The following is a 26,009-nucleotide window of genomic DNA, read 5'->3' on the forward strand; positions in this document are numbered from 1 at the left end:
GACTTTATCTGCTCAGAATTCACATGAGGCTTGAGGATGGGTAAAGTGGTCTGTGTGGGAGGGAAGCAGGGAAGTGGGGTAAGAACAGGAGTGCTAGTCCATTTACAGTTTAGGGTAGGAAAAAGTAAGTTTGTTAAAGTGGGTAAGAGTTCAAATTTTCTTGATCACAAGGAGTCATGAGAACAGCTTCTGTTTAAAATTGACAGAATAGCCATTGCACTGGATTCCCATATCCAAGAAAAAGAAAAGAGAAAGAGGCTTTGGTTTCAGGGTCAGGGAGCTGGTAAAGTACACATTTCTTGTGCCATTTTGTTCTGCTTCCATTGCTTCTTCCACCCCTGGTGTTCTCTATATACAAGTTTCAGGAGTGCTTACAGTGCAAGGCTTGGAGAGGCTCTGAGGATTGTGCTGCCCAGGGAAGGACATATAACACCTTCTCAGTCTTATCTGAGAAGTCACACTGCCAGGGAAACAGCCAATGCTGACCAAGATTTTAAGATATTGTCAGTCTTGCATGAAGAGGTGTGTGCATCAGTCACTATCCCAGCCTAGCATCCTCTGGCTCTGAATGGGTCCTCTGCTTGTTAAACAGGTTGCTGGGTGTCTCTGGTTCCTTTTTTACCATTGCAGCTGTGCAAGCACTGTTTCTCTTGCTGGATAGAAAAGATCTGACCCTCTGCTTTGTTACTCATTGAAAAATCAAAACCAAAGCCTCCTTTCCTTCTGTGATGAAATGTTCACATATTTGTTTTTGTAGGAGATTGATGGTTTCCACTTGTTGCCTAACATGCTTGCCATTAATCCTCAGATACATGTATTCCAGTCAACTGTAAAATTGTATATTAGTATAATTGTATATTAGTATGATTGTAATAGTGCTCTGAAAATTGATTCTAAAATGACATGTTAGGAGTCCTCATCACTTTACTCATTGATTTTCAGATTAAATGTGTTTAGTTTAGCAGGACTGTGCTCTTCCTTTATTTTTTCCCATCAGTAATACAGTTTCTGTAGAGCAAGTGTGGCCACTATGTCCCTCCCTCCCTTTACTATGATATTACACTGCTTTCATTGTCTTCATGAAAAAGTGGTGAATTAAAGCATAGTACCAAGTCTTAACAAGAATGTCCCAGAAGAAGTAAAATCCAGTTCATGATTTTCTTAAACTACCCTGCAGGCTACACAAGTATGGCGAATGCTAGTAATAATTCATGCATCTGTTGAGGCAGCCTATAATGCAGATATACATAATGGAAACATAAGCAACATAGCAGGCATTGCACTTCCGCGGTAGAGAGATGTTACACTAAAAACAGTCTGCAAAACTAAAGGATTTATATTGCCAGAAAATTTGCAGTACTCAGAGGGAAGAGAAATGCTAGAAAGGCTGGGTGGAAGTTGGCAAGCTTTACTGCAAATTATTAAATACTTGAATGCATACATGAGTTTGACAATCACGTGGAAGCAACCAAATTTCAACTACCTACTGTGTATAAGAAAGCATGGATCACCACAAGAAATATACCATTTCCACAGGTTTTCCGGGCAGTGTGACTCTAAAGGTGGCTTTGCTCAGCACTGTGTTTTTTTTTTATAGCTTCGTTACCTGACAGCAGAAGGCTTTTCCACCTCTGAGTCTGAGTGGCAGCACAGAGGGTTATCATTGCTATGGTGAAACAACTGTGGGCTCTGGGTCAGGGGTGCAGTTGGGTGGGTTCTGCTGAGTGACTGGCTTGGCAGGTAGACAGGGGTGCTTCTTGGCACCACCTCCATCTCCGACAGTGTCACAGAATAACAGAATGGTTTGGATTGGAAGAGACCTTAAAGATCATCTAGTCTCAACCCCCTGCAATGGGCCTCTTTGAGTGGACTAGGTTGCTCAAAGCCCCATCTAACTGGCCTTGAACACTGCCAGGTATGGGGCATCCACAGCTTCTCTGGGCAATGTATTCCAATGTTTCACCACCCTCATAGTGAAGATTCTTTTCCTAATATCTAATTTAAATCTACCCTCTGTCAGTTTAAACCTGTTCCCCCTTGTCCTGGTAGTGGGAAGGAGTGAGGAGCAGCCTTTGGGAAATACTTTTCTGCTTCTCTTTATAAAAAGAGGTGGATTTGTCTCAAATATGTTCACATGTGCTTGGAAAGACAAGATTAAATCAGTACATTCTCAGATGTTTGTTTTGCCATGTACAAGTGTAAAGAACTGAATCAACATATTTCAATAAAAGTGTACGCACAAGCATGAAAAAGTGATTTTACACAAATGGGATTAGAATATGAATCTTTTATTTCATCAGCATTGCATTTTTGCTTGCTTTAGGATGTCATCTTTGATTTGAAGTGCTGTCTTGAGCTTCCTGAATACCTGTGACACCAAATTCAGTGTTTTTTTCAAGCTTTGACTTTAAGTATTTTGGTATCCTTTCTTCTGGATTCCCTGCTGTTTGCCTCACAGTTTTCCTGTCCTGCACTCTTTTGGTCTGCCTGGCTCATTCATTTGCATATCAAAGACAGTATTTAATTAGTTCCTTACAGTGCTGTTCCTGTCCTGTTCTCTCAAGGAAAGTTTAATCTTCTTTCTGTGCTTTTCTTAGAGATAATTCTGTAAAGTAGGTGCAAATAGGTGGTTTTGCTTCAGTAATAACAAAGTAAGACATTTTTGCATGTTTCCTTCCCATTATGGAAGAAAAGGAGAATGAGTCATTGTTAAACTGTAGGCTGAAATTCAAAAAATCATTGTAAAGAAACTTCACTGGTCTCAGGTAGGAGTGTTGTTTTAATAAAGCAAACCAGCACACATACTTTTTGTCTTACATAAATTATCACAGGGAGGATGCAAAAAATAGATACGTAAATGATCCCCCAGTATTATTACAGAACCTAAAAGAAAGGATAATGTTATTTCAGTACTCTTCCTGACTGCCTAATAGCCAGGTTCTAGTTTTAAAACAGAGTGCCCTTTGTAATAAATTTTCATCTTTAGCAAGAATTATGTCTTTTTTTTTTTATTTATTGCTGCTACAGAAGATTAGGTTTTCTACTTGCTTGATTATTATTAATTAAGAATGTAATTTCTATTCTCAATAAGTCTGGATTCTACACTGCTGAACAACTAGAAGGTTAGCTCGATGTTACATAAGCTGTAATTGGCTTGCCAGTGCATGTTATTCACTTGTAACATCAGTGGATGAGTCACGTTCTTGCACAATAATTATACAATAGGTTTTTATTCCTGTCCTGACATACAGGCCCACACTTCATTACATTTATTTACTGTAAAGTATAAATTCACAACGGCTTTATCTTCAGTATTATCTAGGTGTTATTTCTGTTACGTGTTTAATAATAATAATGAGAGCAGTATACTACCTACTACCCCTATCAACATATAGTTGTCTAAGTCAGGGTGGACTGGTCTTCTACATGTGGTCAAGAGGGCAGTCTTGAGCATCTTTTTGACCTCCTGTTTCCAGTGGTCAGGTGGTTTTCTTTCCTGAATTGTTTGGGCATTGACAGGGAGCCAAAAACCTCGTATTTTATTTGATTTTATTGAGTGGAGAAAAATACAAAGAGTTTTTCTTTTCCCCTGGTTTATCTGCTTGAAAGACATACTGTAAGATCAGAATTTTTTTTAAATGTATTCCAAAATCTATGCCAGTTTTAAAGAAGAGTCAAACTAGCACAGCAGACTTTTTGTTTTTACTTCATTGTGACAAAATTTTAAATTTTGTTACTATCTCACCTCCTGTGCCCTCCTTAGGACTGTAAGCTTAATTGAATGGTTATGTGAATGTCCTTAATACATGGAATCCTGTAAAACAAGGAAAGTGTTTTAACATGCCTCTTGTGCTGTAGATGGAGGAGCAAGATGAGCAAGATCAATCTACCAGCAGGGAAGCAGGATGGGAGCAAAGTCGGTATTCTAAGAAATGCTTAGGGATGCCACAGATAGGAACCTCCTGGCTGACACTAAGTACTTTGAATTAAAAAGGAGGACAAAGCCAAACCAGTATATTTGGTGGACAAACACCCAAGCAAGAGGGTCACTGGGACTCACATCTTGCCATGCAGTCTACCAGAGGAAGATAATTCTGACTGAAATAGATAAGGAGGACTCTTACTTTCAAGTATAATGTACCATTGTACTGTGTAATTATGATTTTTTTGTAACCTCTTTCCTAAACTTCAGGCTAAAAGCTTAATATAATGTCTCAACGAATAAAGTTCACTTTTTTTTTTTTTTTTTTACCGTTGTGGTTTAAGTTCAAGTAAAGCTCTCCCTGATAGTTTAAACAGATGACCAAAGCAGGGGAAGAGCTGGAGATACAAAAATGCAAAGGAGGTAAAGCAGTGCATATGGAATGGTAGCTGAAGCGCTGCCAGAAAGAAATGAAACTTCCAGAAATAATACTAAATGCAGCCAAAAAATCATTGTGAAACGGAAGAACTCTCGCTTGAGACAGATTGCTTGCTGTTACTGGTGGCACACGAATAGATTTAGTTACCTGCAAATACAATGACTGTTAAGTAATTGCAGCTGGTTAGGTATATCCCTGTATAGACTATATTTCACAGTGCCCTGCTTGTTACATCTGTTTCTGGTGGATTATTATCTTTTCTTTGATCCTTACTGCTCTTAATTTTCTAATGAGTATGTAGCAAAGCTTTTCATATGTACATTAGTCAACACTTTTTCCTGACAGTTTTTCTTAAGCTGTAAGGAGTTGCATTGAAGATACCTCAGTATAAGCCTGTTATTTCAAAGAAGAGAAGTACTGAAAAGATACCTGTATTTCCAGTATCTGAAGGGGGCTTTTGCAGTATCTGAAGGGGGCCTACAAGGATGCTGGGAAGGGACTCTTCACTAAGGACTGTAGTGATAGGACAAGTGGCAATGGGTTTAAACTTGAACAGGGGAAATTTAGGTTAGATATAAGGAAGAAGTTCTTTACTGTGAGGGTGATGAGGCACTGGAGTGGGTTGCCCAAAAAAATGGTAAATGCTCCATCCCTGGCAGTGTCCAAGGCCAGGTTGGATGGAGCCTTGGGTGACATGGTTTAGTGCAAGGTGTCCCTGCCCATGGGATGGGGGTGGAACCAGACATTCTTAAGGTCCTTTCCAGCCGTAGCTATTCTATGGTTCTGTGATTCTATGATACTGCAAAACAGGAGGAGTATACCCTGCTTTCCACAAGCAGAATCTGTTTCTAGACCCTGAAGGTTTTCCAGTGACTTTTGACTTCAAATATTATAGGCCTCTTGCTCTCCTGCTTCATGGGGATTTTAGGTCATTGTTTTCTCAACAATTGCTTGTGTGCTTACAGAAAGCAAGTAAATATAAAATGTCTCATAGTCACTGCAAGTTGTTTCTAGACAACAGCTGTCTGCTTTCTTAGTCTTTGAAAAATTAATATGGTAAAAATTCAAAACTTCAGGTCAAAGATCTGACCTTTAGGCAACTCTCTGAAGGAGAATTATTGCAGCTCACAAATACTGGGTGTAGTCAAATAAGGTAGTAAAAAGACGGATGGGTCGCTTAAATGGTGTATTAGTACTAATTATAGGTTCTTCTTTTATTAACTTCTTACATGTTATTGTCAGAATCTGTATCTTCTGCTGGGTCTGTTTAACTGAACTCTGCATTTATATAATGTTTCATTCTGTAATGGCAGTTCTAGGAGATCATGCAATGCAAATCCTGAGTCAGAACCCAGACCTTGTTCTTCTAAAAGAGTTGCAGTAGCACAGCTGGGCTTTGAGGCTATCCCAGAAGTCTGCATTTTCCCTTGCTGCCATTTCTATGCAGCACAGCGTACAACATGTTCAAATACACCACTTCAGAACATTACCTTAACACAGAAATGTGTTTTCTTTCTTAATGTTTTTATCATGGTAAGGTACCAGAAGATGACACTGAACGTGAAAGTTGATGTTTTGTTTGTTTTTACAAGATTGAACAGATGTAAAAATGAAGAGGGAAAGAAAACCAGATTTGCAGGATCTTCAGAAGTCATAAATACTGCTGAACTCTCCATAAGCCACACTTGGTCAGCACATTTACAAAATCAAGTTATTATGTGTCATCTATGCAAACTAAAGATAGCATTTACCTTAAGAAGAAATTTAAAAAATTAGGTTTAGTTTGAACGAAACCATGTTTCTTTGACTACAGATCCTCAAATCTCGACTAATGGAGAAGAAAAAGAAACTCATTCAGCCCATTATACCTGAGGGATAGTTTGAAACTAGTAAATTTTTTACATCATCTGTTTCTCTTGAATAATTCAGATCTGCATGTGCCTAGCACAGTTCTTTTGTCAAATAAGTAAATAAATAAATAAATAAGGGGGAGGGAGTTTAATATAAAATTGAAGTAGCAGTTCCTAAAGGTTACCTAGTTTCATCTGAGAGTAATTCAGATTCTCTGAAAACTCCAAAATATTTCAACTGAATGTGCATATAAGCTTGAGCTTCTTACCTAGCTGGTATTTTGTCTCCGGTTATTCATTTAACTGGAAATCAAAGGTAACCTGAATTGCAAAAGAGTTGTTTTCCATTCTTTAGGGGGCACTCCAGGGTCGTGGTCATGTTTAAATTTGATTGTTTTCTAGTTCATTTTTTAAAAGTTTTTGCCAGCATGGTTTATTTACCAAAACGAATAATTCTGAATGCGATTTTGCATGTCACTTTTTTGTTGTAGGATTGTGGAAAAGGGTTACTACAGTGAACGAGATGCTGCTGATGCTGTTAAACAAATCCTGGAGGCAGTTGCTGTGAGTATTGTTTAGCACCATATGCTCAGCACCTAGTTTCCTAGTTTTTCATTGACAGTGGCTCAATACACACTCATGTGGGAAAGAAGCAGAGTTCACTGGAAACAGTCCACACAAGTTTCCTCCTATAATTAACTTTGTATCGATTTTTTTTTTCTTTTCTTTTTTTTTTAGGAAGTGGCACAGTGACTCTGGATAGGAATTAGCAATGCGTTTAACGCTCTAAGTCATCTGTTAAAGTGGAGTGCATGCTCTGCCCAAACTAAAAAAGCTGTGGAGTTTAGCACTGATTGTTTTAGCTGCAAAAGTAATTTGAAATTGCTGTCAGTTGTGTAGTCTCTAGCTCATTTTTTGTGGAGTATGTCACAGTGAGTCATTTGGAACAAGAGTGTGCTAGTTTTCCTTTCAACTAAAGTGGAGCATAGATGGCCAAACTGTGGTGGGTTTTTGTGTAAAGAGTTACAAGCTGGTGTAAAGAGTTACAAGAAGTTGAGTCAAGCTCCTGCAGAATACTGACATGAAAATAGTCTGCTACATTTGCAGTTGTTCCTTGAAGGTGACCCATCACAGTTTTTGCTGCTGCAGGAGCGTTTATACAAACAAGGCGCATTGGAGGAAGGGTGGACTACTACGAAAGTGGATAGAGTATGCTGCATGTCTAATCAAAGATCAATTTTCACTGCTTTTTAAATTGCAGATGCATACACAGAATGACAGTAGATACTGAGAGATCGAAGTTCAGTGCCAGTAGCTTGCATAATTCCCAATATACCTTCTTCCTCTATATTTCATGTGGTTTTCACACCATTGAACTTTGTACAATTCTATCACTTAGAGAAAGGTACAAAAATTTTTGAGACAAGAAAATAAAGTCCTTTAGTAGCTACATAGAGTATTTCTGTCTATCACGTGTACTTCTCAGTCGCTTGTAGCTCTTCCATCTGGTTTCCTACCAGATGTTCCCCAAACGCCTAATCAGATGCTGGGAAGGTACTTAAGAAATTTGTCAAATGTCTAGTCTGTATGCTGGCACTGATCAAGTCCAGCATAGAAGAGAGGAGACATGTTGGGTAAGAAAGAACAGTCTGGCTGGGACAATCAGAGCATTTCAAACAAAATAGTAACATAGAGACAATTTTACTTTGTCATACTAAGACATTAGTAAGACCTAAGGAGGGATTGATGCTAAAGATTTTGCCTTCTGCTGTTCCTGGCATCTGTCTTCAGAGTCAGCAGAACATATTTCTGTTTCTATCCGGTAGCACTGTATGGTTGTCTGCAGCAGATATTTTGGGTGAAGCAGACAGGTAGCAGAAAGATGACAAAGATCTTGGAGCAGACATACATGCTTAGAGGTGTACAAACAGTGCAGACGCAACGTGACTGACTTTGGGTCTATTTCCAGACTATCATACTTTTCAAACAAAAATCAATTTTTGATCATGTGGAAAAAAAGAGAGGTCAGCCTGAAGAGCTCTTCCAAAGCGTGAGAGTGGTAAGGCAGGATCTGTACGAATAACCCACAGAGATGCAGTGTCAGAAGACCTGTACTGAGGAAAGGACTGTTGACCTCTGACCTCTGTGGAAGATATCTAAAGGTGGGAAAAAGAAAATGCGGTTACAACAGTAATGCAGTTATTCAGAAGGAACAGACCGACTCAGGCGTATTTACCTGGTATGGTAATGGAATACCCCATTGTGAAAAAAATCCTGTAAATCATGGTTTGGTATCATCTGCAAGCCTGTTCACACTAAATACAATGTGAGAACTGGTGTTCCCAGGAGTAACCAGACCTACAGCAAGACCATCGTGTTCACTTCCTGACTTTCTGAATGATCTGGTGCTTACTGAGTTGCTCTCATCCAAAGTAATCTAAATTATGTAGTCAAGTTTAGTGTGCAGCATGACACATTTGTATAAACTTCTTAGAACTGGGTCAGATTACTATTTTATGAGCAATTTTTTCTTTGAATCAAAGTGCCCCAGTTAAGATGGTTCTACATTATTTATAATTCTTTTCCATAAAATTATCATGAAGTTTTGCTGAAAGATGTTTCAGAAGGTGTTTCAGTTCTTTATTTTAAAATCCAGGAACCAGATGAAGATCTCCATCTTCTGCGAGCTGTAACAGCTTTGCTCAAATAAACGAACAGTGACATATGAAAGCTAAAAAGCTGATATTCAAGGCCAGGTTGGACAGAACGGGTGACATGCAAAGGCAAGGCACTCTTGCCCATGGCAGGAGGGTTGGAATTAGAGGATCTTAAGGTCCTTTCCAACCCAAACCATTCTATGATTCTGTGGTTTATATGAGCATGCAATAATTTGGAGTTTTATAGATCCTGGTATCAAATCCCTAGCTAAGATGGACTGTACAAACTTTTGGTGTCATAGCTGATACTGAACATCTAAGCAAAAGCTGGAATGGCTGTGGAGGTGCCAGCTCCCAATTTGGGATCCTTGCAGCCCAGCTAAAATACTGTGATAGATTGGGGCTGTAAATTTGGCAGAATGGTGTTTGTGAACATAAGAGGAGTTACTGTTAGAAACTGGAAAATAACTTCTGCAGCAGAGTAATCTTTCCAGAATAAAAGAAAATATATCTATTGATGATTCTTAAAACCAAATAATTGTACAATCCCCTCAATAAACCATGCCAATGAATACCCTCCTGGCATCAGATAGGTGTTCTGACTACTGCAAGTTTTATAAATTTCTCTTAGCAAATGAACTAGTCTACCTACTTATTTTATAAACCCCTTGTTAAGGGCTATTAATATAGTAATGGATCTGTCCTCACAGTGGATCACTGACATATGAAGGCTTGTCTTCATTTAGCAAAGGGTTTTTTCAAAATTCTTCTAAAGGATTTATTCAAAAGTGTAAAGTGGGACTTTAGAAGCACCAAAGCATTTTGCTCAACTCAGTCTGAAATTGTTTAACTAAAAGGACTATTAAAAAAAAGTTCTGTAAAAGTTCTTAAAGAAAAAAACAAAACAAAAATACAAAACAGCAGCAAAAAACAAACAAACAAAACAAAAAACAAACCAAACGCAAACCAACAACAAAAATCCCCCCCACAAAAAACCAACCAACCAACCAAACAAACAAAAAAAAAGCACGCAGAATAAAACCCCTCCTATAAAGCGTCTATCTTGGTCTATCTGTTTTTTGTAATGTATGAGTACTGTAAGATTAGCTGTTACAAGGCTTACCAAGAATTAAGCAAGTGGCTAGAGTAACACACAGGAAATTAATATTAATCTTCCAGGTCACAAACCAGCATAAATATATCAGACGTTTGTCCTCCCAAGAACAAAGAAAATAACAAATCCAGTATTGTTCTGAAGACTACTGCACCCATTTTGCCCTTCTCCATCATTTTTCTTTCTGCTCATTGCATCTGTGTTCCCAGTGCATGGATGTATTTGCCTTTTCTGGGAACAAATTACCTTTTTTAATCTCTTCCACACCTTTGCCTTTTCCATTGTTCTTCAAGCTGGGAGATAGCTTCATTCATAAAATAAAAGGCTTATACAAATCTAGGCAAGCCAATGTTAATTTCTTCAGCTCTTTTGCTGTGCTGTTCAGAACAGGTATGGAGCTTCTGTTGCTACCCAACATCTCATAACAGGGTGAATTTCATTCCTGAGAGAGGATGCATTTGCAACCTCTCTTAGCACATCATTATCCTTCCTCTCCTCCTCAAAGGATCAGTTGTATACAGTATCGGTTTCTTGCATGCTTATTTTTGCAGCAGTTTTCCTATTTTGTTTAATCAATGGATTTCCACACACGGATGTCCCAAGGCCATTCTTCACTGCCTGACTTTCAGAATGAGTTATTGATGATATGAAATTCAAATAAACCTTGAAATACTGGTCACAAAAATACACACTTTTTCTGTAAAAGACATCTTCTTTTTAGGTGCTCAAACTTAAAAAAATTACACTAAATTTTTAAATTTTTTTAATGTGCATCTTCAAAATCCTATATTTGTCACTAAAAATAAACTGTGTTCCTTCTTGCCTACTCTGCATTAGTGTCAAAATGATAGGTTTCTGCTTGAGAGTTAAATTACTCTTTTCATTGTATTTAAATTTGAAATTATTTTTAACAGTTTCGTTTTTGTAATTACAGTAGTTACTAGATATAATCTAGACAGAGTTTTGAACTCACTTGGCAGTCTCTAAGTTAATTTCCCATCATATTTTATAATACGTTGTTTTCTTATGACTGGCCATCATCTTGTCCTGATAGGAACGTTTTCCTTAAGGCATAGGTGGGACCCCCTCGGTTTTCATTTCCATTTTCTATTTCAATTTTCTACCCCCCCAAGCTTCATTGTATGCCTGCGTTTCTATTCAGTTTCCTGTCAGCTTAAATTCACAGACAGCATGCTGAACTTTCAGCTATGATGACAAAGACTGAGGGCACTTAGTTAGTTGCAGGTTTGAGAGAGAAAATCTAGATTAAAGGTTTCTATTCATTTCAGTGAACTTTGATCTGTCTGATAATGAGCAGTAAGATTGTGGGTAAGGACCTCCTGCAAATGTGCATCTTGCAAGTATATTTTACAGACCTTGAAGCGTTGGACTGCCTAACAATTAGAGCTTAGAGCAAATGAGGTAATTGGACTGGCTGAGATCGAAGAGAATTGGTCAAAATATCTGGGGGTTTTGGCATTCAAAGAAAAGTGGACATTAGATAAAGAGTAAGAAAAAGGTTTCATTTTTTTCTATATAATTGTCTATGTTTTGGCTGGAATAGGGTTAGTTTTCTTTCCACGAGCTGGTGTAGTGCTTTGTTTTGGGTTTTGTCTGAGAGCAATGCTGATAACACACCAATGGTTTAGTTGTTGCTCAGTAGTACTTGCTCTGATAAATGACATTTCAGTCTCTCATGCTCTGCCAGTGAGGAGGGACACAAGAAGATGAGAGGAAGCAGAGACAGGACACATGACCCAAAATAACCAAAGGGGTTTTCCATACCACAGCGCAACATGCCCAGTACATAAACTGGGTGGAATTACCTGGAAGGGCCAGATTGCTGCTCGGGTCAGGCTGGGTATCAGTCAGTGGATGGTGGTCAATTGCATTATGCATCACTGCTGTTTGCTTTTCTCTCTTTTTTTGTTCTCTCTTTTGCTTTTTTAATTACCCTTTTCATTGTTATTATTAGAATTAGCATTATAGTATACCTTATTTTAACTGTTAAACTCTTCTTAACCCACGGGTTTTACCTTTTTTCCAATCCTCCCCATCCCCCTGTGGGGATGTGAGAAAGCAGCTGCGTGGTACTTAGTAGCCAGCTGGGCTTAAACCACAACTATCACCGAATTAGTGCCTGCTGGGGATAGATGCAATGGATGGATTTTAGTTTCAGCCACCAGCTACAAGGTGAACTTAACTGAGGCTTAAATGTGACAGAATTCTGAAATGTTGAACAAATGTGTTATCAATAAATTCTTAGCCAGGCCTAAAAAGGCACACTGTTAAGAAGAGTAAGTGTATTGAGACAAATAAGGAAGAAACCCCGGGGGGAGGGGGGGGGGGGGGGTCGGGAGGCTGGAAGGGAGTGGGGGGAGAAGGGGAAATTAAAATTTTGTCATTTTTTCAGAATGTTTGCTCAAAAGTGGTATTCCACTAACTTGCAGGTGTAGGCCATGTTCATTGAGTATGCAGTTGTAAGTAAAAGGACAGTGCTTGATACTGTAAGACAAGAAGCAATTTGCTGTTCTGGCTGCAATTCTGTGCTAAGTATTATGATGTCATATTGTGTTCTCTGACATGATCTGCTTCTGCCACTCTCCTTCTAACCTGTCAACAGGAAAAAAATGAACAGAGGTGGATGGTTTTCAGACTTAACGCTTGTACTCTGGCACACTCTGATTTTGGAAAACTTGCATAACAACATTTTGGACAAAGAGGCAGATAAACACTGAGTTCAAAAGAGGGACAGCAGCTATTTGCAGTTAAAAGCACCATTTGCAATGTAATCGAGGACATGTATGATAAGGACGCTTGTATTTGTTCTCTTTTTAACAAGTAAATAGGTTGTCAATATGTAAGGTAAATTCTGTGTTGCTATTATGGCAATTCATGCAGGGAAAAATACAACATAGAAAACCTAGACTCTGAATCAGTTTTCTTCAAGCTATTTCTTAAGCTATCTCCTGTTACTGAGGTTTGTCCAGGAGCTAAGGATTGCTCACAGAAACTGAATTTGAACCTTCAGGGAGATGTGATGTCGATACTCATGTCCATGAGCTGGGAGTTGTTCAGAGCAGTTGGTGTCAGTGGCCCAAGATGTTGAAGAACTATCCTGTTCATTCTGATTTCTGTAGTGACACATATCTTGGGGTATTCGGTTCCTTGTTTTAATAGATGAAACATAAAGTCTTACTATGCCTTTTCCTTGTAAGATTATCATTTTTAATATAGAATTATAGAATCATGGAATCATAGAAGCATTCAAGGCCAGGTTTAACGGGGTTTTGGGCAACCAGGTCTAGTGGAAGGTGTCCCTTCCCATGGCAAGAGGGTTGAACCAGATGAGCTTTAATGTCCCTTCCAACCCAGACCAGTCTGTGATTCTGTGATTTCTTTGTTGCACAAATTAATACAAGGAATGTCACACGAGATACACTGGTTGTACTAACTGATTTAACAAAGTTTAGATAATTGAAAGGTATTATGAATTCCCTGTGAAGTCTTGTCCTGAAGGAAGGTACGAGACCATCTAAACATGATCCTTTGCTTACTGCAAAGGGTTCTACAGTGCACTTGAAGTCACAAGTCAATAAGGAAAGTGCTGTTCAATAAAGGAAGTGCAAGTCGATGAGGGGATGAGAATGTATGTAATTATAATCTTATTACCACTTATGCTTGCAAAATTTTATTTGAGTAAGCACATCACAGTATGAGAAAAAATGGACATTAGTCTCCATAATGACAAGTGTATATTGTCTGATGTGTGTTGCTTGTAGCCTACTGAAAGAACATTAACACCCCATTTAGAAGTAATTGTAGTAGAGTGCAGAATAAAGAGTAGCAATGTTTCTGAAAACAAATTCCATAAAAAAACGTGTCATATGCACAATAAATCCTATATATCAAGGGACGGTGTCAGACAGAAAGAAGGAATGAAATAGCAGAGATTGTTTGTCTGCCTGCATATGCTATCTTATAACACAGTCAGTGAAGTCATGTAGGACCAATGGTTTGAATTGATATCAAGGTGCGTTTTTCAGGACAGTTATATACATACTTCCCTTTAATCTGAACTGCGAGTATTGCCATGGACATGGCGTACAGCTGAATGACTTGTAGGGAGGAGTAGCAGTATCCATTCTAAGACATTATAGTTGGGTTTTTTTTTAATTTAAAAAAAAAGCGCCATTTTATGTGTTCTAGGCACGAAGTGTTTATTTCTTCAAAATTTGTTTGAGTGGCTTCAAGTTTAATCCCCTTGGAGAGGGGTGATTTAGCATATCACATATAGAAATGATTCCATGCAAGCCGGGAAGTCATTTCTGCCTTTTCTTCCATTTCATGACAAGATTTTAACGGGCTTTTTAAGTACCCTGGGGAGACGTCGCACATTGCTGTAAAGAGCAAATAAGCAAATAGGTAAACTGTCAAGTTATGTAAGAAACCTACTGAAGTGCTGCCACTTCATGAGAGAGAAATGTATTTGTGCCCTAACCGTGCTATTTCTGAAACAATGTTATGTGCTAGTTTCATACATAGGATAATCTCTTTAGAAAGTGAGGGCATTTTGAATTAGTAGCTTCATAATATTACTAGCTTACATTCACTTTTTGTGTTTGTTGTAAAGAGATTTTGAACAATTTTTTCTTGTTAATGGTGTATTTAAATTGTTGGAAGTACGGTTGGTTTTATTATTATCACGCCAGCATGATTTATCAGTAATTTGATTCAGAATTATTTTCAGAAAAACAGTTTTGGAGACCTGCTCTAAGATAAGTGCAAAGCTCTCTTTGCAGCACACAAAGAAAAGAGATTTACTGTCAAAAGAATCTGGCAATGCTGCAATCATCAGTAAGGAAATGAGGGTATTGAATTCGTTGTTTTCTCTAATAGAGGAAATGGAACAAGCACTAATGATCATGCTGTAGGTCTACTGTATTACAGTTTAATGTCCAGTGCAGTAGAAAGTCAGGGTCATATTTGCTAAGTTGTTATGACCTCAAATTGTGCTTCATCTAAGTAAAGAGTCCTTCTTTTGATTTGAAAACAAGTTACTGCAGTATTAATTTTTAAAAAAATATTTGGAAATAACAGTGAAAGTGATTAATTAACTCTTTTTTTTATTTCACAACACTCCACAAACACAGTGCCAAATGCTGCTGTTTTCAAGCAGTGCCTGCAGTTCATTTTTATTCCAAGAGGCTGAGATTTACCAGGGAAGTTGCTGTCTGAGAACTGATTAAGAATTCAAGAATTTGACCTCTTCCTAATTCATCTCAGGCAGAAGGGCAATTTTCCTGTACCTTCATTTATAAGATGCACTGTTGAAAATACTGTGTGAGGTGAGTGTTTCCCCAGCCCAAAGGCTGGGTCTATATGCCTGATTAACTGATCTTTTGGCCGTCATTTGGCAATGGCCTGGCCATCCCTTTTAGAAAAGAAGGCACAGAAAACAACCTCTGTAGCTCTGTGCTGACACTGAGCATGAGCCTGAATCTTGGCTTTAGACAGCTACCCATTTCTCTCCTGTATGTTACCAAGCACACTTTTAGCAATTGATAAAGCACAAGTAAAGGAAAAAGCCTGGCTTTTCTCATGCTTTAGTCTTTATTATAATTTTTATTGCACATATTGTGCAAACTGTCATGCGGGAACATGACATCCAAATATCAGTTCCCATAGAACGTAAGTCATGTACAGTCTGAATTGACAAAATGTACATGTCACTTTAGGAGCCTGGCAGGTCTCTGAAGTGTTCTGAGCTAGAGAAGCTCCTAAAGCATCCTGAGTGCCCTACATACTGTGTAGAAACAGTAAAAACCTAGCAATTGCAAGCAACAGAAAGGGTCAAGACCTCAATGAAATATGAGGAGGTCTTGCCTCAGAAATTGCCCTGGAGTAAATACCAAAATAGAAAACCACCCGTCTGTGCATGAACAAATGGAGGAGAAATGCTAACTGGCACTGCAGGAGTGTTACCAGTAACTATTGCTTTTCATGCCAGCCACACAGCCACAGCTGCATGGATGGGTAGTACATTCTTTTCCTAAGGGCTAAAAGACATCTGGTTAAATGCTACATGAAATTCCCTAAAACTTTTCTAAGGTTTGAGTAAACATACAGAAGTTCACTGACTTTTAGAGAATTTGGTGTTGTGAGTAGGGTCTGAATGCACCTGTGCACAAGAAGCCTTCCCCTGTCCTTTGTGAGGACACCGGCCAGAGGACAGAAGCAGTCCTGGTCCCTGCAGTGTGCTAACAAGGCAGAAAATTGTTTCCCTAAGCAAATGGCATAAGTAGCAGCACCGTTGCCAAAGTCACTGCTTTATCCCCAGAAGGATTTGATGAAGTGTAAGGCAGCCCTTTTCTTCATCCCTCCCTATTCACAGGACTGTTTTTCTGTCTCCCAAGCCTGTTGTGCCTGCAGACCTAAGTGAGGACAGGATTGTTTCCCTGTGTCTGGATGTTCCTGCCTTGGTAATCATGGTAAGGATAAAAATACATTGATTGTTCAGAAGTAAATTGAAAATGAACCTGTGAAATTACAGATATTTGCAAAAAAAATTACTCAGATTTTGTAGCCTTGTGCAATTTTTAATCTCTAGTTCCATAGTACTGAACTGATAAAATGCAGGTTCTCAGCAAAATGGCTATTTGCAAAATTACATTTTTTCATTAAGAATCTTACCCTAATCTCTGTGCCTGTAGTTTGAGGAAATGCTAAGAGAATTTCTGCTGTCTTTGGGAGATATTCCTCACATGCCAGCGGGGTTGGCATGAGCTATTATTGGCTGACGCTGATCACTCTTCAGCAGGCTTTGTAATAATCTATCAGTCATTGTTTTAGATAAGTGGTTTTATTTCTATGGCCCTGAGAGCATGAGTGAAAAAAGATTCTTTATTTATTCCCTCGAGATTCCTTACTGATGTCCTGAAATTTCAGCAACCGTGGGTTTTTTGTACCATGTAATGAGTCTGGTTTTCTGCTTTTTCATTTACTCTTTTGTGACAAGTATTTCCTAATACTTGTTTCCTACGTAAATATTTTTGTTAATATTTGTGTGACTGATTTTTACATGCTGTTCTCATCTCAGCTTGCTGGCGCATGCAGATTGCTTTCTGAACTCCTTTACCTGCGTTTTTAATGTTTTTCAATAGCTAGCAACAAAACCTTGGCTCTTGGCTTTAAATTACCCACACCCCTGTTCTTCAATTGCAGTTTTCATAGACTTCTGTGGCTGAAAATCCAAACTCTAACATAGGTGAATGAATGAATCTGATATTTTCAGGAATCAGTGCCACTTCACACTTATCATGCCAGCAGACTTGAGTTCATTATGGTGCATGTCACTTCGTAAGGTAGAAATAATGAGAGGATATGTGCAAGAATCAGAGTGTCTCCTTGATTGGATGACCAGGGGCTTTTCCAGGAGTACAGGCCCTCCAGATTTGTTACATGGTGCCTAAACATAGTACCCAACCAGTAGTAGTTCAATTTCTGGATATTGAGAAATTATATTGCTTGGTGAACAGTGCTGGATGTGGGGCTTTTGGTGGATTTTCTGACACAAGTTCATGTACAATAGTAGTGATGGGCAACAGCTGGAGTGTAAACAAACAGCTTGTTTCATTATTGGAATGTGCCTTTCCAAATACTCTGGTCAGCTGAGTCCATCTGACAAGCAGCAACAGCAGAAAGTCAGTATGCTGTCAATTACAAAGTAAACATACACATTTTATTGGTTAGGATTTAAAATTACCTTGCCTTACTGTGGTTAGCCATGTATAAGGTATTATCATACTATTTACTTACTATCATAATTTATGGTAATAAAATACGATAATTCTGGATTTTATTTTACTGTGCAATATTTAACAACAGTAGAGCTAGGTGCCATGAATTATCAGGGCTGCAAGCTAGTCCTCTTTCTTGCATCTGAACTTCACTGAGGTTCTTGTACCTTCCTATGTGACACATTAATGCATGTTTTTAAGTTGCTATAAATAACACTGAAAGGCACGTAATAAAAACCTCTCAGTTTTAAAGCCTTAAAATTACATCACTCATTTAAAAATCAAGATTTAATGTAAAACTCCATTATGATGTGATAAGATGTATTATGAAACATTGCTGCTAACAAAAAATCCAACATGATTTTCTGTGCTGATACAAAACCCTAGAATAAGTTTGCACATATGACTGTGTGGAAGGATGAATAACTCAACAAACTCACAAACTAGAAACCTAACAGCTCCATGTCTCTCAGAAATGAGAGTTCTGTCTTCCTGCAAGCATGCTTCATTGAAGACATGAGCAGTGCTTCCACCATGCAGAATGGGGTTCCTGTCCTTTCTCTGCCAGTATGGATGCTGGTGCAGGTGTGCACAGCTGGGGCATGCCAGCATCTTTGTTCTCTGCAGGGATTGCTGAAGGAGTGATTCACCTTCATGTAGGATGCTTTCTGCATCCTCTTCTCTAAATGGTGCAGCTCAGTAATGCCAATGTACTCTACACTCAGTTTTGGGTCCTTCCAGAGAGTGGAATAGCAGGGAAGATGGGCTGCTATAGCTCATGTGAGTGTTACTGCATACTCCAGTAGTTAAAATTATCCCATCGTGATGGACCATCTTGGGTGCTGCAGCACAGAAGGCTGCTTTCAGAGCATCTGTAATGAATAACACATGTATGTTATTCAAATGCAGCAAACCACAGCAGCATTAGAAAAAGGGCTGCAGTTGTGTCTAACAGAATGGTGTAACTCTTCATGCTGCTTGTAACCCCATCTGGGACAGGACATGTTGGTCATGAGAGATCGATTTACCTTCACTTCTTCCCTTGCTTGAAATGTGAGGATTAAGTGGCAAAATCGATGAGGGAGAAATGTAAAAGAGAGATTCATCTTCTCCAAGAGGGTTGAAATACATTTGAATGGCTGGGCAATGATTCAGTGTCCATCAAAGTCTTGGCAGTATTTATTTTGTAAATTATTGATTCTGATTTTCACTTATCCGCTGGTAAATCAAATGGGTGAGCATAAGCTGAGTTTTGTTTGTAAGAATAGTGTAGTTTTAGACAAAATACTCTTAACAATAAGAGATCTGTGATCTCTTTTGATATTTTGAAGCACTTATCTGGCTTTCTGTGCAAGCATGATGCCCTGCAATCATTTTGTATGTGTGGTTGTGTAGAAGGGCAAACCAGTTGAAAAATATTAACAAATTCACAGATAAAATTAAAAGCTCTGTTTTCTAGTAAACTTTCTGATAGCATGAATAAAAATTTAGTAACATGCAGAGAAAGCAAGCCAAAGACAAAATCTTATAAGTTTTGCTTGAAATACCCATGTGGTCACTGAAACTTGCAGCAAGAATCAGGTTCAGTATGTCACTTTTGATGGAAAATATTTCCAGCCCTATATGATTTTACACATATTGCTGTGTGAGACTGCTGCTGTCCTGTCCTGGGTCATCACAAGTTTTATCAATGGAGGTGTTCAAGCTGCCCATTTCCTAAGCTAAATTTCAAAGTAGGGGTCTGAAAAGGATGACCTGTTTAGCCAGAATATAGACCTGCTTCCTTTTCTCCATCTCTGATAATGCTCTGGAGGAAGCAGCAGACTGAAGCAGGTTTGTATCTGAGCAGAACATTGAGTGTCTGTTTCAGAATGCATGGAAGATATTTGTAATTGTGTTCTAGTGACAGGAAGAAATGTTTAAATACCGTGATGGAGGCTTTTCCCAAACTATCAGGTAAGTCAAGCACAGCAATATAGTTGGCCTAACATTGCTACAACAGCATTTGTTGAGAAATAACTATTGAAATAGCCAGTAAAGCTATATGTCTCTTCTGGGGAGCTTTTCAAGTTAATGGCAGGTAACCCACTAATCTAAGTTAAGGACCAGATTCTGAGGCTGTTTTCTGGTGCCCCTGTCAAGCAGGACAGTGCTCTCAACATGCTCTGTGATTCACATCATGCATCAGGCTTTGGAGGTGACAGGCAGCAGTGTGGCTTTGACAGGCTGGACGCTGCTCCTGGTGTCACAGACACTACCACACAGATGTGCCAGGCACAACCCCTCGGCTGCGCAGCTCCCAGTGTTTCAGCCTCCTGCCAGCTTCCTCATGAAACAAACGCCAGACCAAGCTGGGTTTAGGTAGGTCTAGATCTGCAACTCATATAACTCTATCTTCCACAGAAAGCCTTTAATCTGTGAAAGCGAAGATTCATTAACTGCTACCACCCCTCAGGTCTGATGTACTCGATGTGATGTAGTTAAACTGCTACACAGAATGTGCGTGTGGCTTTTTAAAAATAAATTGTTAATTTCTGTGTTACCTTTTAGTTACTGTTCTTCCTGGACTTTTTTTCTGTTGTGTCCTTTTTATGGTTTCTTAGAATTGTTTTTTTCCACATGAAATACAGACCGGTATGTCTAAATAGTGAAAAATCATAGGCTGGTTTATAGCTTTCTGTGAGTTTTCAATTAGATTTGTAAGTTTAAATGGTAGAGTTGATGTGTTTGATCTAGGCAAAGGAAATAAAATTCTTTAATATTGTAGGGCACAGCTGAGCAAAAGAAATGAAATAATTCACTGGGCTGTTGTTTTCAAACACTTCCTCAGAGACTTGGGGTTTATTTCAGCGCTGTGTCCAATATGTTGCGTGCTTGGCAAAGGTCTTTGTCCTTTCATGCAGCTTTGGAAATGTAAAAAGAAATTACACCAACCAAATAAGGTAGCACTTTATTCTTCCCTGTTGGCCCTCCCATTGGCAATCATAAGAGCAAAAGCCTCCTTCATAGCCCTTCCCCAAAGATCAGCTAAAATTATCCCTGACACAGACCCATCCAGAAGTCTGACCTGCAGCCAGAGATGATGAGAAGAGCCTGGCAGCCTTTCAAACATGAGACCTGTAAGACCCCAGAGTGCCCACATAAGCCTACTCATAAAACATTGTGTGAAAAGCCGTGTGTACACAGAAGTGTGCCCTTGCCCACAGGGACTGCAGACATGTTTGTCACTGGCAGCCTTCACTGTGTTTCCTGCTCTCCTGCTGTAGCTTAGTGCTGCTCTGTTAATATTGCAGCACTCAGGAGGAGTGTGCAGTTTAGCATAGTTAGAGAAAGTAGTTTGTATTTTATCAATATTCTGAGATTGAATTACACACAGGAAAGAAGGTTATCTGCCAGGCCAGAGCGATACAATCCTTCACCAATGTACTTGGGAGTATCAGAAACCAAGTGGACCTTCTATGTCATTCCTCCTTTTAATCCTGAGCAAGGAACGGCTTTTGGACTGACAAGTTACACTGATAAGTGAATGAAAAAAGCTGCATGGGAAGCCAGAAATGCTCTCCTCTTCCTTAAAGTCTATGATTCACATCATGCATCAGACATAATAGTCCAGCATGCCAGCAGAGAACTGCAGAGAAGCATGTGTCTAAAATGTTTGGAGATCAAAGGCACAGGCCCTGAGCCCCACTCTGGATGCAGCATTTTCTACTGAAACAAAATTGGATCTAGCTTTATGCTTGATGTCCTTCCTTTCCACTGCAGGTATAGGCCTTTGAAACTAGATTTGTGCTGGAAGTAACTGCTTGAGATTTGAGAATAATATAGCACCTTACATACTGTAATTTTCTTCAGCTGCTAACCATTTTAATATCTCCTTAATTTTATACCTAATTGCATAAAATTTATTTGAAATTAACAAAGAAGTATACAACAGTGATATAGTCAAGATGTATGCTTCTGAGAAACTGTTCAGTTACTCTTCTTTCTGTTATGTTTGGCAATGCAGGTAATTGTACTTAACATTTCATGATAATTAGATTCATGGGTTGCTGTTTCTGTAATGACACAGACATATGGGACCTTAGAGTCAGAATGACTGGCTGAGAAATTATGACTTACTAGTGTACAGTGACCAGAAGATACTGTGCATGAGATAGCTCTGAAATTCTCTGTTCTTTTCGTTGTGTCTGTCCCAGGAAAATACCACTCACATCATTTGCAACTTATGGGGAAGGTATTGTTTTTCAAAGAGAAAGATATTATTACTTTCTTTAGTGATTTGCGTGGGGTTTGTCCAGCATCACTAGGTTCAATCGCTTGTTACTTTCTAGCCCTATTAATGTTTGCTTTGAACTGAGAGCTGGTATCGCTGTTGCAGTGGACAGAAAAGAAGCTCCAGTAGATCAAGTGTTACATGCACTGGAACACCCATCTGTACGCTTGTCTATTATTTGACCACAAGAAAAGGCTCTAGTTTTCCTGTCCACAGTACTGAGGATCATTTAGGTGTCAGTTTCAAATCACAGAAGTTTTAAAGAGCCTGTTTCTTTAAAGAGAGTGATAAATAGTAGACATCGTATCAAGGCAAGAGGAGTTTCTGGATCCCACTGTATTTCTATGCAGTAGTGTCATTGAGCATGCAGCCTTGGTCTGAGAAAGGTAAAGATATTTTCAGAGCACGCTAAAAGGATTTTCTGGCACTGGGACCTTTACTGGGGCAGCCATCTGGGATAATCACTCTGTGAGCAAAATTCATCTTACGTGTAATGTAGTCATGGTATTTAAAGGCAACTGTTGCAGTATATTTGTGAATGAATGTACTTCAGCCACATGGAAAGGCACATTGATCTTGGTTTAACCACTGTTCTTTGTAATCTAGTGTAGACCTTTTGTTTGCATTTCCCTTGCATTTTGTGTTAATTTTATTTCTAAACAGAGAAACATTGCTAACAGTACCCCAGTGTTATTTCTAATAGGCAGTGTGTTTAGTTTAATGGGTAGATAAATTTAGCTGCAGATTTTGTTGATAATGCTAGTGGTCTTGTCCTTGTCCTTTTCAGTGGTCTTCAACACTGACTTTGAGTGTACAGAACTTACATTTTAATTAACTTACAAAATTGTTTAATGTGATTTAGCAATATAGCTCCATTTTGTATTTCAGGTAGGTCTGCTCATACCAAAGTGTTCTGCACACTAAATAAATGTAGTGTAGTAAAATCCAGTATTATAAATAAATGTATTTTAAACTTTGTTTAAATGGCATTTGATTAAGCTTTCTTACCCTACAAAGAGGAAAAGATTGTGTTGGAAAACAAGTGTGCTATGGTGAGGTATGACCTGGACAAACTGGAGTAAACTCAGCATCAAATCTGAGTAAAAAAGCAGAGGCCATGCTGGCTTACCAGAGCCCTTTCTGACACTGGAAATTACCCGTATGGCAAAAAAATGAGATGTCAACAAGCTGCTCCACAGCACCCAACTGCCACCTTCTGCATTTGCCTGGGGTGAATTTGCCCCCTCCAGAAAGAAGGTCCAAGTATTAGGAGCAGCAGTCGTACTTGCTTCCTTGCCTGGGGCAATGAGGGTTACTTGGATCCTCAGTTGTGCCCTGCTGGTTGATAGAAAAAAGGAAGAAATGTTCAGACCACAGCTGTGTGAGTTTCTGACTCCTCTCCAAGTGAAGGTCAAAAGAGGGACTGTTTTAAAAGGGTGAGCAATACAGAGTAACACACTAAGGGTGAATGTTAGTTTGAATTCTTCTTCTGTATTTCTGCCTTCAATTACCATTGCAACAGCAATTTTTACGCACAATCTGCTTTGAGAAGGTTGTGTTCTTAAAGGAAAGAAAACAGTGCCTTCAGATATGGCTGTAAAAAGTAAATGCAAATGGCCTGCAGCCATTTACAAGAAAACAATTCTTCTTGGCTGCTGAAATTAAAGCCTTTTTTTAGTATTTGGTTTTTTTTACTATTTTGCTTTTGGCATTTCTCCTGAAAAGAAGTAGCTTGTCTTGAGGAAAGGACTGAGATGTTGTAGATTCACGTATTCTAATGTGCAGTGCACAGAAAAATATATTCATTCTTTAAGGTGTAATATGTATAGCCTCAAGTATTGTATACTGATAGGCTTTGGTTGAAACAAGTAGCTGTCTCAAAGACTGGAGCCCTTTAGACCATAGATTTCGAGGTCTCTTCTGAATTTTAGAATACTTGAAGTTTGGCAAGCATTTTCCTAAAACTACACCTTATCCTAGGGATTTTGTTAATCCATTATGTCATACTTAGTGCACAATGGATGAACGTGCCTCTCGCTTAATCCCTCTTGATTTCATGGAGGTTTGCACAAAGGGAAGGAAAATGCTCTGAACTGGGAACTGCAAACCTATATGCCCTCTCACCAGACACTGAAAGCAAATAAAGCCTCAGATGAAACCTTGGTAGAGCTCTTTTTCACCATTTTTTAAGAGAGGTGTGCCCACAGAGAACAGCTAAAATGCAACACTTTCCTGGCAGCCACAGTATCCCTCATTGCATGACCTCTCCGTTTGCTTTTGGAACTCTGCATAGACCAGCCATGTGGTAGGCAGCCAGCCAGTGTCCCCTTCCAAGATAGTCACAGCCTACCAAACAGGGTCTCAAAATACTGGTGGAGGATGTTATTTCTCAGCTGTAGTAGAGGCTGACTGGCAGCACTAGGTACAAATGCACAGCTCCGCATGGAAATGATGTCAGTGCAATGTGCATTCTTAATTTAACCTGTGTATAACAGGTTAAATGCATGTGCTTTCTTCTAAGAAAAATATGTCTGGTTTAATTCTGTGTATTGTGTGCTGGTATATATGTATATGTATACAGTCATCCATGTAACATAGTAGTCTGTAACTTAACACTGGCTGATCTCAGTAGGCTCTCTAGTATTTTATTTGTGTGGAAAGTAATGAGCTTTTACTCACAGTTTAGATGCATACTGTTACAGTTCTGTGATAAAAGCTTTCAAAACCTGAGATGAGATAGTTTAAACACAGTGCAGTGAAGACAATTAAGTTTGTCAAAGAGGTAACTCCAGCAGTAAATGTAATTTTAATGGTAGAAAATGATGGCATTTCATCAGTATTATATTTTTTAGTTATTCTTGCTAAATCTTAACGTTTGACAGTGTGCCTGATAGTGTCTGTTTCCTTGTTTGGAAACAGCATTGTTATATCTGACACTGTTCTACCTTTGCTTAACCATATTTGTCTAAATACAGTTACTCTCATCTCTGCAAGCTAACTGAAGCTGAACGCTGATTGCACGTAACTATCAGCTGAAGCCTTAAAACTCTCTGTTAACTGATTTAACAGGGGAAAAAATACATGCCCATACCAAAACACAGGCATACATTATATGAAAGTATAGGTTTTACCATGATTGAGTCCCCTATCCATGTGGATCATCAGTGCTGCACTAAAGGCAGTAGAGCAAACACAGCCATCAAGTTTGGTCTTCTTGTCTCCATAGCCTGCAAAAAAACATCCCTGACTTTGCAGGGGTTCTCCCCTTTGGAGCCTGGGAAAGATGCTCAAGTATGAAATTCAACCTTTTGTTTCCATCTTCTCCATAGTTATAATTTAGACAGTTTCTTTTGTGGTCTTGCCATCATAGATATATCTTCTCACAGAGTGATGAGCCATGGTCGTAAGATCAGCTTTTTGCTCCTCAGTTCCTACAGAAAACCTGTTTCCATCCCAGTGATCAGGAAATACCTGTGGGCTCTCATTTCTCCTTCCACCTCCTTCATTCTAGATGTTCACCTGCTGTCTTGAGAAACAGCAGTTGTTTCCACTCCAAGCCTACAACTTTTGTTAAGCTAAATAAGCCCATGTGTTTAATTTCTGTTTCTAAGGACATGGGCTTCAAGGTTAATAGATTTACTGTTGGAAGGATTGAGACTGATTTCAACTATTCTGGGAGAACTCCAATCCCAAATACCGTTGCAGACACTTATGCTCAAGGTGAAATAATTCAAAATGGAACAAAATTTTCCTAATCACTCAGTTAGACTTTATCTTTACACATATCCCCTTAGAAATTTAAAATATTGCATGCCACTTATTTTTTTCTTGACAAAATGAGAATTTTCATGTTCTCCAAAAATCCCTACTTGTCCTGCAGTCCAAAAAAGTCTCAATATATAAGTTTAGTGTTACAGCGTATGGTAGCACAGCCATCAGCCTTTTGGCATATGGT

The 26,009-nt window shown here is 38.8% G+C and overlaps 1 protein-coding gene across 1 annotated transcript in view; it reads left to right on the forward strand.

Annotated features, from left to right (window-relative positions):
• CAMK4 (calcium/calmodulin dependent protein kinase IV) overlaps positions 1-26,009 on the forward strand; it is a 143,890-nt gene that overhangs the window by 86,950 nt on the left and 30,931 nt on the right. Inside the window, exon 5 of the mRNA XM_057430857.1 lies at positions 6,703-6,775. Coding sequence (XP_057286840.1) covers positions 6,703-6,775 — 73 coding nt within the window. The remainder of the gene's footprint in view (positions 1-6,702; positions 6,776-26,009) is intronic.

This window comes from Pezoporus wallicus, unplaced genomic scaffold, assembly GCF_028554395.1.
Source record: "Pezoporus wallicus isolate ANWC-B61680 ecotype Strahan unplaced genomic scaffold, APGP_CSIRO_Pwel_v1 contig_2721, whole genome shotgun sequence".
NCBI lineage: Eukaryota > Metazoa > Chordata > Aves > Psittaciformes > Psittacidae > Pezoporus > Pezoporus wallicus.